This window comes from Suricata suricatta, chromosome 2 (assembly GCF_006229205.1).
Source record: "Suricata suricatta isolate VVHF042 chromosome 2, meerkat_22Aug2017_6uvM2_HiC, whole genome shotgun sequence".
Classification (NCBI taxonomy): Eukaryota; Metazoa; Chordata; class Mammalia; order Carnivora; family Herpestidae; genus Suricata; species Suricata suricatta.
Window position 1 is genome coordinate 82,569,990 of NC_043701.1, and position 13,144 is coordinate 82,583,133.

Genomic DNA, 13,144 nt, shown 5'->3' on the forward strand with positions numbered 1-13,144 from the left:
GGGGGGGGGGTTATTTAACCCATTGAGGAGAGATGAGAGAGGGGACCAAAAATGAAGAAAGAATCAGATCTTTATATTCTCTGAAGTTGGCCCAAAGAAAGGGTATAATGGAGAGGTATGTAAAGGACCTAAAAATGCGGGGAGACCCTAACAAATAGAAGCCGTGGACTGAAGTCTGGATATCAGAGATTGGGGCGTGAGGGATGGGCGGGAGGGGAGGGACGGGTAATCAGCTTGGTTTGTACGGAACTCCAGCGGCTGAGAATGGTGGAAGGAGGGAAATGATGGGGAGACCTTTGTTTAATGAGGAAACCTAATTATTGCGCATCTGGAAGTCTTGGTCCCAACTATAAGACGAAGGCGGGCACTCCCTCACCCCACCCGGGATGCAGTGCGCATGCCCCAGCCTTCGGATTTGCATGATAAGGCTCACACGTGAGCCAACTGTGGCGGAGCCGGGCCCCCCGCTGTGGCAGCCAATAGAATCCCGGTCTCCACTGCGCCTCCGGGTCACATTGACATCTGGGTTTCCCCCACAGTAGGCCTTTAAACCCCACTTCAAAAATAAAAAGAGTATTTTAGTATCGATTGGCGCCTTGGCACGCTAGATTTCTGTGGGAAATAGACACATTTTAGAACTGCAAATACATTTACTACAAGCAAGGGTTAAAGTATTCAGAATTGAACAGAAAGTTAGAAGACTGGAGAAAGGAGTCTGTTCAAAGAACACCGGCGGGAAGTCAAGAAATCCTGGGACTGCTGCCTTCAGAACCCTAAGACTTGCCCGAAGTTGAATCTCTCCAGCCTTGTCTGTCACATGAAAATCCCACCTACCTCATTGACCAAATGAGGCTCAGAAGCTGAAACATTACCGTGTACAAACCTGGCTTGGGAAAACCACCTCAAACCCAACTCTTTCTCCACCCGCATCACCAGCCCCGACAGTTGCCTGGGAGATGGGAAGTTAGAACGCCTGCATTTCGTCCTTCTCCCTTTCCCAGACACCAAAGTGGTCTATGTAAGTGGTCTATGTACCGGGGTCCATGTGTTAGCTCCCACACCTGTGAAATGGGGCTAATGATAGAAGGGCAGAGGGAACTAGAAAGGTAAAGAAGTGACATAAATCTCCTGCCTGTCTGGGCCTCTCTCACCTCCACCCAAGTTCTGAGGCTGGATACGATGATGTTGATTCTCTGGGGCTGCAGAAGGGGTGGGCCAGCTGGGAAATATTACCTGTCTTGCCCCTTGAGCACACTAACACTGCTGCCTGCCCTTTCTGCAACAGCCTCCTGACAGTTACCAACCACCCTGTACTCTTCCCACCATGTATCTGTGCCAGAATTGCTGCCCACAAACGGGCCTCAACACCCCTGCGAGCGCTCCTGTCTGTGACAGGAAAACTGCTTGTTCATATCACTGAAATAAAACAGGTGGGGATTATCATGTGCAGTTCCTCTCCCCTTTTGTGTAATTCACAAGTCTCCAACATAGGATTAGGCTTCAAATGCATTTGGTCAGGTACGTACTTTATAGTGCTCAGCTCAAACAATGTTAAAACCATTCCAGCAGTGCCTCTGTTTGTCTCTAAGTCTTTCTTTCTCACCCTCCAGGCCTACAATTATGACATAACGTTTTTCTTTTTGGAGAGTATGAACCAGAGTTGCACCCCAACCTTTCAAAATGCAAGGTGCTAAAGAGTGACTTCAAGGTCTTGTTAATCTAAGATCAATATTATTTAACTAATAAGTATTAAAATGACATACTGTTAAGCATTTAGCTGTCAACATACATGTTGGAGATACTCAGTAGTCTCTGTGGAGAGAGAAAAAACTTTATCGTGATTCTATTTTGGAATTGCCTTTGCAAAAATTAAGGTTTTTCCTGAATTGGCCCAATAAAACCAAGCATTTCAAAATGAGATAGCCATGTTGTTTTAAATCCTTCTTGGACATTAGGTTTTAGGCTTTTTCTTATAACTGATTTATTCTTGTGCTTTTTTGAAAGGAAATACAGACTTAAATGGAAGTCCATCTGCCAATCAATAATTTTCACTGTCCCCAGTTGAGGCAAAGTCCTTCTTCCCTGTCTTGGGAGTGGCTGCAATATGAAGTTTTCTTTTCTGAGCATGTGGAGTAAAATTGAACAAAGATGCATCTCATTTATATCCCAGCTTCTGTCTTGAGTGGCCTAACTTTAATGACAATTCGCCATCATCTCTAAGAGAAGGAAAGATCAGCAGGCTAGAGGTGAGGAAGGGAACATGGAGGTGTAGATGGAGGACAATGACCTGGAACCCAGCTGAGATCACAGCTTCAGTGTCTGGAGTTGCAGTTTACAGGCATCCCCAGCTCCAAACCAGACTATCTTGCAGTCACTTTGTCTCCCATCAGTGTGGACCTTAGGGTACCTACTGACTCCTGCCTTCCCAACAGGCATAGCTGGCCATTAGCACTTTGTGCTATCAGGGCTTCTTAGTAAACCTGCTGAGTGGGAGCATATCCTCCCGTGTGGGCTGTACTTCTTTTAAGTTGAGACTGGTCTATTTAAAGGGAAATAGCAAAAAGGAGGGTAAGGAGGAAGATTATAAGAATGCAACTGACACTGTGAAGGCTTCTGGAGCCACTGCTGCCTCCTCCCAGAGGACTCTCAGGATGGTGCCCACAAATCACTGGCGCAGGACAAACCTACCCCTTCATGTTTTGGGTCGCCAGGAATGAAGATTTGGGGTTGGGGACAGGGGATCCCCTTTTCTCTAGCAGGTCAGGAAACAAGAAGGAGGCTAGTAGGTTCTTGTCTCACTAGGACCTCTTGAGGTGCCCCCTGCCTACTTTCCCCATTAGTGTCCGTTGCCTGGGACCTCTCCCACCTCACAACCTCCCCACCGTAGGAGGGAGTTATTCTAAGGACACTAAAGGTGCTGGAGGAAGCTTTCCTCTATTTCTTCAAGACCAGCCAGCTAAGCTTAGCCAGTCCACAGGAGAGCAGCTTAGCCTGGGGGACTCTGGACCTAGCGCAGGACCCTTTGGGAGTCCTTCAGCCTTGGGCAGGTAGTGAGCAGATAGAGCATGCAGTGCCCTGGCTGGCGTTTTCATACAGCACGGATTACAGGCTGCATCTTGAATATGAATTAGCCTTCTGCGCTGGTGTGAATTCGCTTTGAAACTCAACTTGTCAAAGTATGGTTTTAATTAAACGTCTTTGGCCCAAAAGATTACATGTTGTGTAAAGTATATCCTAGCATGAAATTTACTTCCACAATCTGAAATTAGATTTCTTGTAAATGTTTTCATAAAAAAGAAATAGGAAGGGGGTGTGTGTGAGAATGAAGTAGTTCATACTCGCTGCGTTCCTTTAAAACGTCCTGCCAAGCCGGCCGGGCGCCCGACAGGTCCAGGGCCGGCCCGCCAGGCCGGGCAGGGACAAGGTAGCGACAGCGCGCCCAGGACGCGCGAGTAACCCGAACCCGCCCGGGCAGGCGCGGCCCGCGCGCAGCTTCTGCAGTTGCAGACAATTCAGCAGACAGACAAGTTAATCCCGCACTGATTTGTTTTGGATCCATCTGCAGGACGCCAGATACCCCCTTCGGCTGCTGCTACAGACACCTGCCTCCCTCCCCACCCCACACCGCTGTGCCTGTCCCAGGAAAGACAGTTAAGAGGCCCTGGGTACAGGATGACCTCAACACCATTCAAGACAACACTTCAGTCCCGAAATTTAAAGTTCACCTTTAAGAATTCCTGGCTAATATTTAGAACAACACCAATGTTGATCGATAGCGTCTAACAGACCGTCCAGAACTGCTCCAAACCAATCTCAAAGCTTCTCTAGACGGGGAAGGACCCCCTGTCGGGTTCTCTATCATCTACCTCGGGGCATCAATCACCGGTGTAGCCCTCAGAGGAAAAGGGCCCTATTTCCCTACATGGGGGCGGGGAAGGTGCCTGCACACGCCGCGTCTTTCTATTCAATACAGAATCAAGAGCTGGGTCCCGGTGGAATTCTCTTTTACTAACTACTCTCGGAGGAACCCGCCAATTCTGGCGGGGTTTGCTGGATTCTAGTAAAACTCGGCTCACATGGGGTGGGATGTGATGGGGAGGCGGAGGGAGGGAGGCGCATCTCCTTTCTTCTAGATAATTGGGACCCAAGAAAAGAGGAGGGGGTGGCGCAGTAGGGAGAGTTATTTACCGCCCTCCACCTGAAATAAGCAAGACCAATAACGCGCCTCGCTTTTCGCCCTGTTTACTCCATCCCCATTCAGTGATTGGCAAAGCAGGCCCTGAAGGCAGAGGCAATAATTGCTCCGCGCTCTCCTTACTAGGGATGTGTGTAGGCATTTGAAGTGTACTAAAAATAAACGAAGGAGCGAGAAAATAAAAAGGGGACAGAATGACAATTTGCGGCAATTAAAGCGTCTGCACATGTTGCCAGAGGAGCAGAGACCCACAGCGGGTTTTTGTTTTCTCAGGCCTGATGCTGTGACTAACTCGTTAGGGAGTTTTCATCCCAGGTTGTGTGTGTGTGTGTGTGTGTGCGCGCGCGCGCGCGCGCATTGGCAAGTCCTTGAGGGAAGGAGGAAGCTGGGACCATTTCTGCTCCCATGAAAACGCGGTAGTTCACGGGGAAAGTGAGGGGTCCAGCTCCCTTAGACGTGCACCCCAACCCCACTCCACCCCCGCACTCCAGCGGATCTCAAGTGAGAGATCTCGGTTAGCACACAACCGACACCTCTTCCAGGAACTTTGGAGCAAGTTTTCAGCTCCAAAGTGTCAAACCTTAAAGGCGAAACTTTAATAATAATGATAACGTTTATCTCACAACCTCCGAGACTAAAGGATGGGATGGGAAGGGAGAAAAAGGGGGGTGGCCAGCCAATCAAAGCTTGGGAGACATTTTGACAGCGCGCTTGAAATATTACTCTTAATTTCTGGAAGACTTTCAAAAAGTGGAAGGGGGATGGGTGGGGGTGAGTGGAAAGAACCACAACTTTCTCCCATCACTCCAGCATCCACACAGGGAACACACAGTGGGAAATTGCTTCGGATACCGCAGAGCTCTCTTCTTGCGTGGGGCCCTACCTGAGCCTCGAACTCCGTGAAAGGGTGGATGGGAGGAGTCAAGGGTGTCAACTGTCTGCATAGTCTCAAAACTGGCCATCAGAAGGGTGACCGACCGCAGGCACAGCCTTCTTCCAGGGCCTTGCTCAGGCCTCCCAGAATCGCGCCCAAACTGGCACCCCACGCTGATCAACTCCCCCACCCCAACCGCCCCCCATCCCACCACCCCTGTCTAGGGCCACGGAAGGGGGAGGGGGTGACACTGTGCAGCCACCGCCAAAGTCCAGCTCGGGCTGGCTTCAATGAAATCTGGCAAATCCAGCGAGTCTCGCAGAAATTTTCTTCGATCCTAATTCAATTTTAAAGCGGATTTTTACTATTAAAAACGCTGCCGAGCAACACATTGAATTAATCTGACTGTACGGTTTTAATTACAGTGAGGGTTTCTCTACAAATCTGTACAAGACAGTGGCTGGCTCTTGGAGGATCTCTGCCTCCTGAATTCCATTATCCGGCCTCACATTCCCCGCAGACAGCGGCGCGTGGGAGCCAGCTGCGGGCGCGGGCGATCCCGTCGCCCTCAGCTTCTGCCCGCCCTCCCGGCTCCTGCCCTCCCCCGTCCTTTCTTTCACCCCAGCCCCAAAGAGAGCCCTGGACGCCTGCCTGTCTGTTTGGGACTGCTGCACTGAAATCCTGAAACACTATGCTCGCTTTTTAACTCTTGGGCCCAAGACCTTTGAGCCTCCAGAGGCTTGTTCTTAAAAGGGTTCATTTCTCAGGGGAGGGTGACCTCTTTTGTAATTTTTAAAGGTTCCTCCTCCTTTGACTTGGCAGCTGTTAGAGAGAGCAACGAGCTGCCCGGAGGGTTTGAGGGGAAAGCAGGTTAGGGATGGGAAGGAGATGGGGAGAAAGATCTAAGAGAGAACACTGACTGTGGCTGCTAGGTATTTGGTAGAGCCCAGCCATCCCCCAACCATCAGACCAAAGAGGACTGCTTTTATCAGACTTGGTTTATTTGCCAGGCAATGAACACAGTGGGGCAGTGGTCTCTAGAGAACTGGATGGGCAGGAAAATGAGGAGAGATATTCTCCAAATGAAGCAGATTCACACTCATTCTCTCTTGTTCACTCTCTTGTATTTTTCAACTCCCTTTGTATGTTCCCAACGTTTCTACTCTCCATCTCCCTCTCCACAAAGCATGTGGGAAGAAAAATGGTGAACTCAAATATGAACTCGAATATGTATCCAGATGGACACAACTCTCAGTATTATTTAAAGAAGCAAAGGCTTTGAACTCCAGGGGGCAGAGTGCCTCACTTGACAGAGGGGGTGGAGGGAAGCATTTTTAGTCTCTGCACAAAATTACTGAAACCTACGGAAGAACACTATTGCATTCCCCCAGGGTAGGATGGAAGGGGGAGCGTTTCTTCTCCTAGATTTGTGTAAAAAAAGGATCTTGCTCTGAACAAAAGAAAAGAGAAAGGGCACAGATGAGAGAATGGGTTCAAACTAACACATAAACAAGCCCCTCACTTCTTGTGAGGGCTTCCCAATCAGTTGTCCCTTAAGGAAAGTTTTACTAAGCAACTAAGAAATTACCTTTCCATTTATTGGGATGTTATGAAATAAAGAGGATAAGAAGTACCTAGAAATAGGCATGAATATGAAAATCACCAGAACATTTATATCATAAGGGTAGTCAGGTACAACTCTCTCTAATGGGAAATGGTTTTGATATCTTTTTCTGTTGTAACAAGAGAGCCATCTAAGAGTTCACATGATAGCAATGGGATGGCTTCCATCCCAGGTTTCCTCAAGAGCTATTCCAAGACTGGCTCTCCCTTACTGTTGAGGCATTTGCTGTGACTTTGTTATGTTACTGCTGATGAAGGGATGAAGAAATTAAAACAGAGGATGCTTCTAGGCATTTAGGAAGAGGCTGGGCCAGCTATATTAACTCCTTATTGTCCTAAAAATAGTCTGCCATTTCCTGTTGATGCCTGTTCCCTGCCACTCCAGGGCTGCATTTATCCTCCAGTGGTCAGGAGGTCCTAGTTTCAAGGACTGGCTTGATTAAAGCTGACTTCAAACACCGTATCCCTGCCCCTTTGGCCACATTTCCCAGCAGTGCACATCTAGGGGGCTCAGCCTTGGTTTACCCAACAAGTTAAAAAGACCGACATCATCATTCATTTTGCTTTAATCTAAGTGTCTAAACATTATTGAGTTATTTTTTTCCTGGACTGAAAGAAGAGTATTTAGTGTATTAGGGAATGGAGTCCTATGCTTGATAAAGGAGGAGGAAGGAGGGAAGGAAGGAAAGAAGGAAGGAGAGGAAAGACAGAAAGAAAAGAAAAGACAGACTTCTGTATACAATACCCACCAAGGGACGGTAGAATAATGTGTTGTTTCCCCCTCCTGAATCCACTGTAGGCCCAGCATATTGACTTCCTCTGTTAGAAAGCTTTGGATGCTCTCACAGTCTGGGAATGGGGTCAGGGAGAGGCAAGGTGTGTTGAATTTGAGGACCTGATTGGCTTTGCTTTCATAACTTCCCTGGAGTCCAGGTTTGAAAAGATCTGGAGCAGGGGCCTCTAGTCTAGAATATGTTTAATTAATATTCTCCAAATTGGACAGTCTAGAAAAAGTCTGTGAAGCTCCCAGTGGGCATCATTGTTGGATATCACTGTGGACATCCGTGTTGGAGTTTCTAGCTGTGTGTTCTTGGGACCCTGAACTGGAGAGATGAGGGAGATGTTTCCAGACTTTAGTGAGCCTCTTTCTATGTGTAGTTTTGGGGAGCCAGGGAGGATTTGGGGGAGCCTGGGAGTGTAGGGTGTTAATATGAGCATTATGTTTTATAACGAGAAAATAATGCCTTAATCTTAGTGCTTCCTTGCCTAGTCTGATACTTTTGCCTACCCCTAAACATACCATCACTGACTTGGGCTAAGTAAGGGACAGAGGCAGCTCTCATGTTCCACTCCCAAGATTCCCCAGGTGTAAGTCTTGTGGGAGGAGAAAAGAGTGCCTGGGTTTCCAGAACATCAAGCACCCTTTCCCCATACAAGTACACAAACAGTTTTACATTGAATAGGGGAAAGACTAGCAGGAATTTTTTTCCATCAAGGTCTTCTCTTGAGAAGGAGGTTCTTAGCATGGCTATGTAAATCAATACCGAGTTATTTCTTTGAATTCAAAGGCTATTTGTTGAGGTCTAATTTCCTTAGAATTAACGTGATAACTGAGCCCAACTTAGCAACCAAACCCAACCAGGGCCTGCCCCGGGTTGAATGCACTTCTCCAGGGCGCAGAGGCTGCGAACCCTCGTCAGCACCCAAAGGCAGCATGCTAGCATCCCTCCATAGCTAAAACAACAGGGGATTTTCCCTCCCAAAGATCCCATTCCTCCCACAGTGGCCTGGGGCTCCACCCACGGTCTTATATTGACAATCGTTATTTTTCTCTAAATAACGTTGACAGCTGGAATACAAGCCCCAAAACCTCGACACCTTTAAAAGAAGAAAAAAAAACCCAATATAGGCCTCAAAGACTGCCTGCTATAACTTCTTAGTGAATATGACCCTCCTCACCTATTACAGGATCTAAAAGAGCCTTTGGCCTCCTACTCCGATTGCTGGCGTCACTTCTATTTTGAATGATAAAGACTGCGCGGGACTAGCCCTCCCACTCCCAGGAACTGGCCGAGGTTCCCCAGTGGGCAAGACAAAGAAGTAGGAGCCAGGGCCCGGTGGGCGGCTGCCGCGCACTGGGGCCTGGAGACCCAGAGCCGTGCGCCTTCGCTGCTAGGCCCTGAAGAACCCGAGCGTTCGTGCCTCTCAGAAGGGCCGGAGGTGCGCGCTGGACCAGAACAAACGAGGACTGACTCGCCTAGGCTCATTACCACCGCCCACGACGCGCCATGGACTCAGCAGCCGAGATGCCGGGTTCAGTCGGAGAGAAATGACCGCGGGGACCGTCCCCTTCGGCAGCCACTGAGCAGCGAACTCTTCCAGCCGAGGCTGGTGGCAGAGGCCACACGTGGCAGCCACTCGCTGCGCGCCACCTTGGCGCACTGTGTGGGGCCGGACTAGCTCTCCGGCTAGCCGCTCCGGGGACTGGCCGCAAAGCCGGACGCGCAAGCAGTGTGGCATTCTATCTTGTACAGTCGCACCTAGACCTCAACCAAGGCGGGAGGGACCCAACGCCCGATCCGCTCCCCAGCCCCTGACTGACTGGGCTCAATCTGGTTCTCAGCAGGACCTTTACCGTTGGCAACAACTGCTACTTCGGTGTAACTACACACTTGTTCCTCTGAAACAGTGCTGGGGGGTTATCGACTAATGGGGGTGGGATGAGAGCCCAGCAACTGCAACCCTGACGACTGTAGCTCTTCAAGCTTTCTCAGGAATTAACGGGGGAGGGGGGGAGGGTTGAATAGAGGCTGCTGAGCCCTGGATCTGGTTTTCTGTGTGGGGACCTTCTAGAGCCCGCTACGACCCGACCCGATCCGGGTGCGGTCAGAGTTGGGGAAGCCAGCGAAGAAAGCCGTGCACCTGCGAGCATAAAGAGAGAAACATAGACATGCCCGGGGTTGCGGGGGGGGGGGGGGAGAGAACCGCCTTCACCGTGTTAACAGCAAGCTGCAGGGTATAAAGCAATAAAACTGCCACGTCTACCTGCTGGCTTGGAAGACATCACAAACAAGACCCGCACGAAGCCCGGGTGCACCGAGAGCCCGCCGGGGAAGAGGGGGGGATCCTTTTCTTTTTCTGACCTCCCTTCTGCTCCTCCCATATCCACACACCGTACACACATCTCCCCCTGACCCATTCCACCTTTCATTTTCCTGGAAGGTTTTTTTGTTGTTGTTGTTATAAATCACTGCCGATTTGTAAACGCGTGGATCGGGTTACTGGTCCGCGTGTTAAAGTGCACCTCTTATTAAAAGAAGGGGAACAAGGCCCTCCGCTTAAAAAAAAATGAATTCAGAGTTACTGAACCGGCTCCCGAGGCTCAAGAAGTTAAGCGCGGAGGGTTGGGGAAGGGAGGGATGAGGAGAGTAAATGCTGCTATCCTAAGAACCCTGGGGAAAGCCCACGGACAGCGAGCTTCAGGTTATGTGATAAAATGGAGGAAGGAAGGAATGAAAAAGGCAAACTAGCCTGGCGACGCCCGGAGACCCCGGGCTGGGCGCTGGGTAAATCAATTAGCATAAGCCGGTGCTTCGGATCTGCGCACAGTATGTCAATACAGTCCAAGCTGCTCCCACAGCAGCCACCTTTCCTGGCGTTACCGGCCGAGTGGTACCACTACATTGTCAATTTCTCGGGTTCCTTAGATCGCGTGACTTATAGAGTCCAAGCGAATAAGGTGCAAAAAAGTCCCCAGTAATCTTTCCAAAGAAAGACCCAGACTCGTTCCTGCAACCTCTAGATATGTTGAGCTGGAGATGTTAGATTGTACACTTCTCCGTGTGGTCAAAGGCTGGCGGGGTGGGTCGAGTCGCAGACTGAACGCTGGCGCTGAGCCCATGGGGGTCTGCATGTCTTGCCCACCCAATCCCGACCCACTGACAGTGCAGACTTCCTTCGCCTCCCCACAGTTCCGGGACCCGACTCCTGGCGCAGCCCGGCCTGCCCTCCTGGGCGCCTGGTCCCCAGTTCGGCTCTCCTACCTGGTGGTGGCCGGGCCTAAGCTGCGCTCCGGGACGCCGCTGTCTCTCCTCTGTTGCCTGGATCTGAGTAGGTCTGGAGACTAGAGGGAGAAAGGCTAGATCCACAGCCCTGGGCTGCTCCGAACTTAATGTCTTTCCCCAGTCCATCTTTGAAAGAGAAGTGGTTCTACCACCTGGATGTGCGGATATAAATCCCCTTGCAAATAATAAATGGATTAATAATAACAAGGTATGAAGTTCTTTTTATAGAAAAAAAGGAGAGAATTGAAACTAAATGCGGCAGTTAGACAACCATTTTGATAAGAGGATAATTGAGGCGACACTGGTGTATAATTAGAGGATAATTTATGCTATATCCACTTTTATTCCACCTCCCAAAATAAACCCAGTCCATAATCATTACAGGCAAATTGTTCTGAATTTTATAGCAGCAATTTGAACAAAGTACTGCAGTTAATCATGGGAGATTTTTGTGTATTCCTGATTAGAACTCTAATTGCCTCCTTCCAGAAAGTAAAAATAACTGTAAAACGACTCTATTTTTATCATTAACAATGTTGACAATAAAATAAAATCAATTGGAATTGTAATCGAGAGACAAATTTAGGACGAAGGCACTTTTACTTGGGTAGTTTATATTGTAATCAAGATTTGCCAAACCACTAACCGCATGTATCATTTGCATATATTTGAAAGCATTACAGTAGCTTCTGTTTTCAATAGGAAAAAATGCATTACTGTCAGTCCTCCAACGATTCGCTTTCAGAACAGACTGCTGGGTTATGGGGGAAAAATTTCCCCCTTCTTGTTCAATACATAGGAACTACGGCCTGAAACGGCAGGAACCTCGCCAAAACAGGGTCTGATTTTTCTTTTTCTTTACACCCCCCCCAACCAAGGGGTGGGGCCCAGGTCTTCTTTTCTCTGTGGTTCCAATAAAGTACTTCTAGAAAAACACACGGTGACGGGGCGCTCCCACGGGACTATAGTGGGGCTGGGGGAGGGGGTGTGGAGAGGAGGTCAAGGGAGGGGGCCTTGCTTTAAATGCAGAGGCCACTGCTTCTGAGAACCGGCAGCCTGCTAGGGTGCAAGGGGACTGAGAGGGAGAGGCCTCCAGCCAGGCTGTTCCAGGACCGCGGTACGGGGAACTGAGGCTCCCGGTTTGGGGGCGCGAGCTGCGCTGGGAGGCGTCTGCGGCCGGCCGGCCGAGGCACCTCCCTCCGCGGCAGCCCAGTGCGCGGAGCCGCGCGGCCCCCGGCTGCAGCTCGGAGCTGGGATTGGAGTTGCCGAAGGTAGGCGAAGAACTCGGCGAGCCGCGCACACACCAGTAGAAGCCGTGCGCCTGTGACGTCAGGGGGCGACTGACCAATGGGGAGGCGCTGCCCTTTGGAGACAAACCATTCGACTCGTGGCGTCTGCATCAAGTCTGAAAGCAGACGCGCAACTTTCGCAGAATCCACCTTAAAATCTCTGCCTTAAACTGCACCAGCCCCCAAAAAATCCAAGGGGGGAAAGAAGGGGGGGAGAGCAGATTCCCCCCTCCCCCCTCTCCTCTCCCATCCCTCCCCCTTCCTCCTCCCTTTGAGTTAACAAGGCCCTGCTCACTATATCTCTTTATATTAAAAAATATATATATTAGAGAAGAGCAAGGGAGAGGGAGAAACACCTCCACCCCCTCTTTTAAAAATTTTTTAATTTATTTATTTATTATTATTTTTTTTTTTTTGCAAGAATCCCAAGAGCTAAGGTGGCTGCAGAGGGGAGAGCGGCGCGAGCCAAGTTGGGGGAGGGTGGAGGAAACCCGGGAGAAAGCCTTCTCCAGCCCCCAAAGTTTTGATGATGACCATGACTACGATGGCTGACGGCTTGGAAGGCCAGGACTCGTCCAAATCCGCCTTCATGGAGTTCGGGCAACAGCAGCAGCAGCAGCAACAGCAGCAACAGCAGCAGCAGCAGCAGCAACAGCAGCCGCCGCCGCCGCCGCCGCCACAGCCGCACTCGCAGCAGAGCTCCCCGGCCATGGCAGGCGCGCACTACCCTCTGCACTGCCTGCACTCGGCGGCGGCGGCGGCGGCGGCGGCCGGCTCGCACCATCACCACCACCAGCACCACCACCACGGCTCGCCCTATGCGTCGGGCGGCGGCAACTCCTACAACCACCGCTCGCTCGCCGCCTACCCCTACATGAGCCACTCGCAGCACAGCCCTTACCTCCAGTCCTACCACAACAGCAGCGCGGCCGCCCAGACGCGAGGGGACGACACAGGTGAGAGGCCGCTGGGGTAACTCTCTTCTCCCGCCTCCCGCCTCCCGGCTGCCCCCCACCCCGCCCGCGCCGCTCACTTCCTCGTCGCCCCGGCCTCCGCCGGCCCCCTCCCTCAGGCGGCCCGGCGCGCCCCCGGCCAGGCC

General features: G+C 50.6%; 1 protein-coding gene across 1 annotated transcript in view; it reads left to right on the forward strand.

The window, feature by feature from the left end:
• Positions 1-12,487: 12,487 nt before the first annotated feature.
• The window catches only part of DLX6 (distal-less homeobox 6), a 4,330-nt gene continuing 3,673 nt past the window's right edge, over positions 12,488-13,144 (forward strand). Inside the window, exon 1 of the mRNA XM_029957216.1 lies at positions 12,488-13,001. Coding sequence (XP_029813076.1) covers positions 12,572-13,001 — 430 coding nt within the window. The 5' untranslated portion in view covers positions 12,488-12,571. The remainder of the gene's footprint in view (positions 13,002-13,144) is intronic.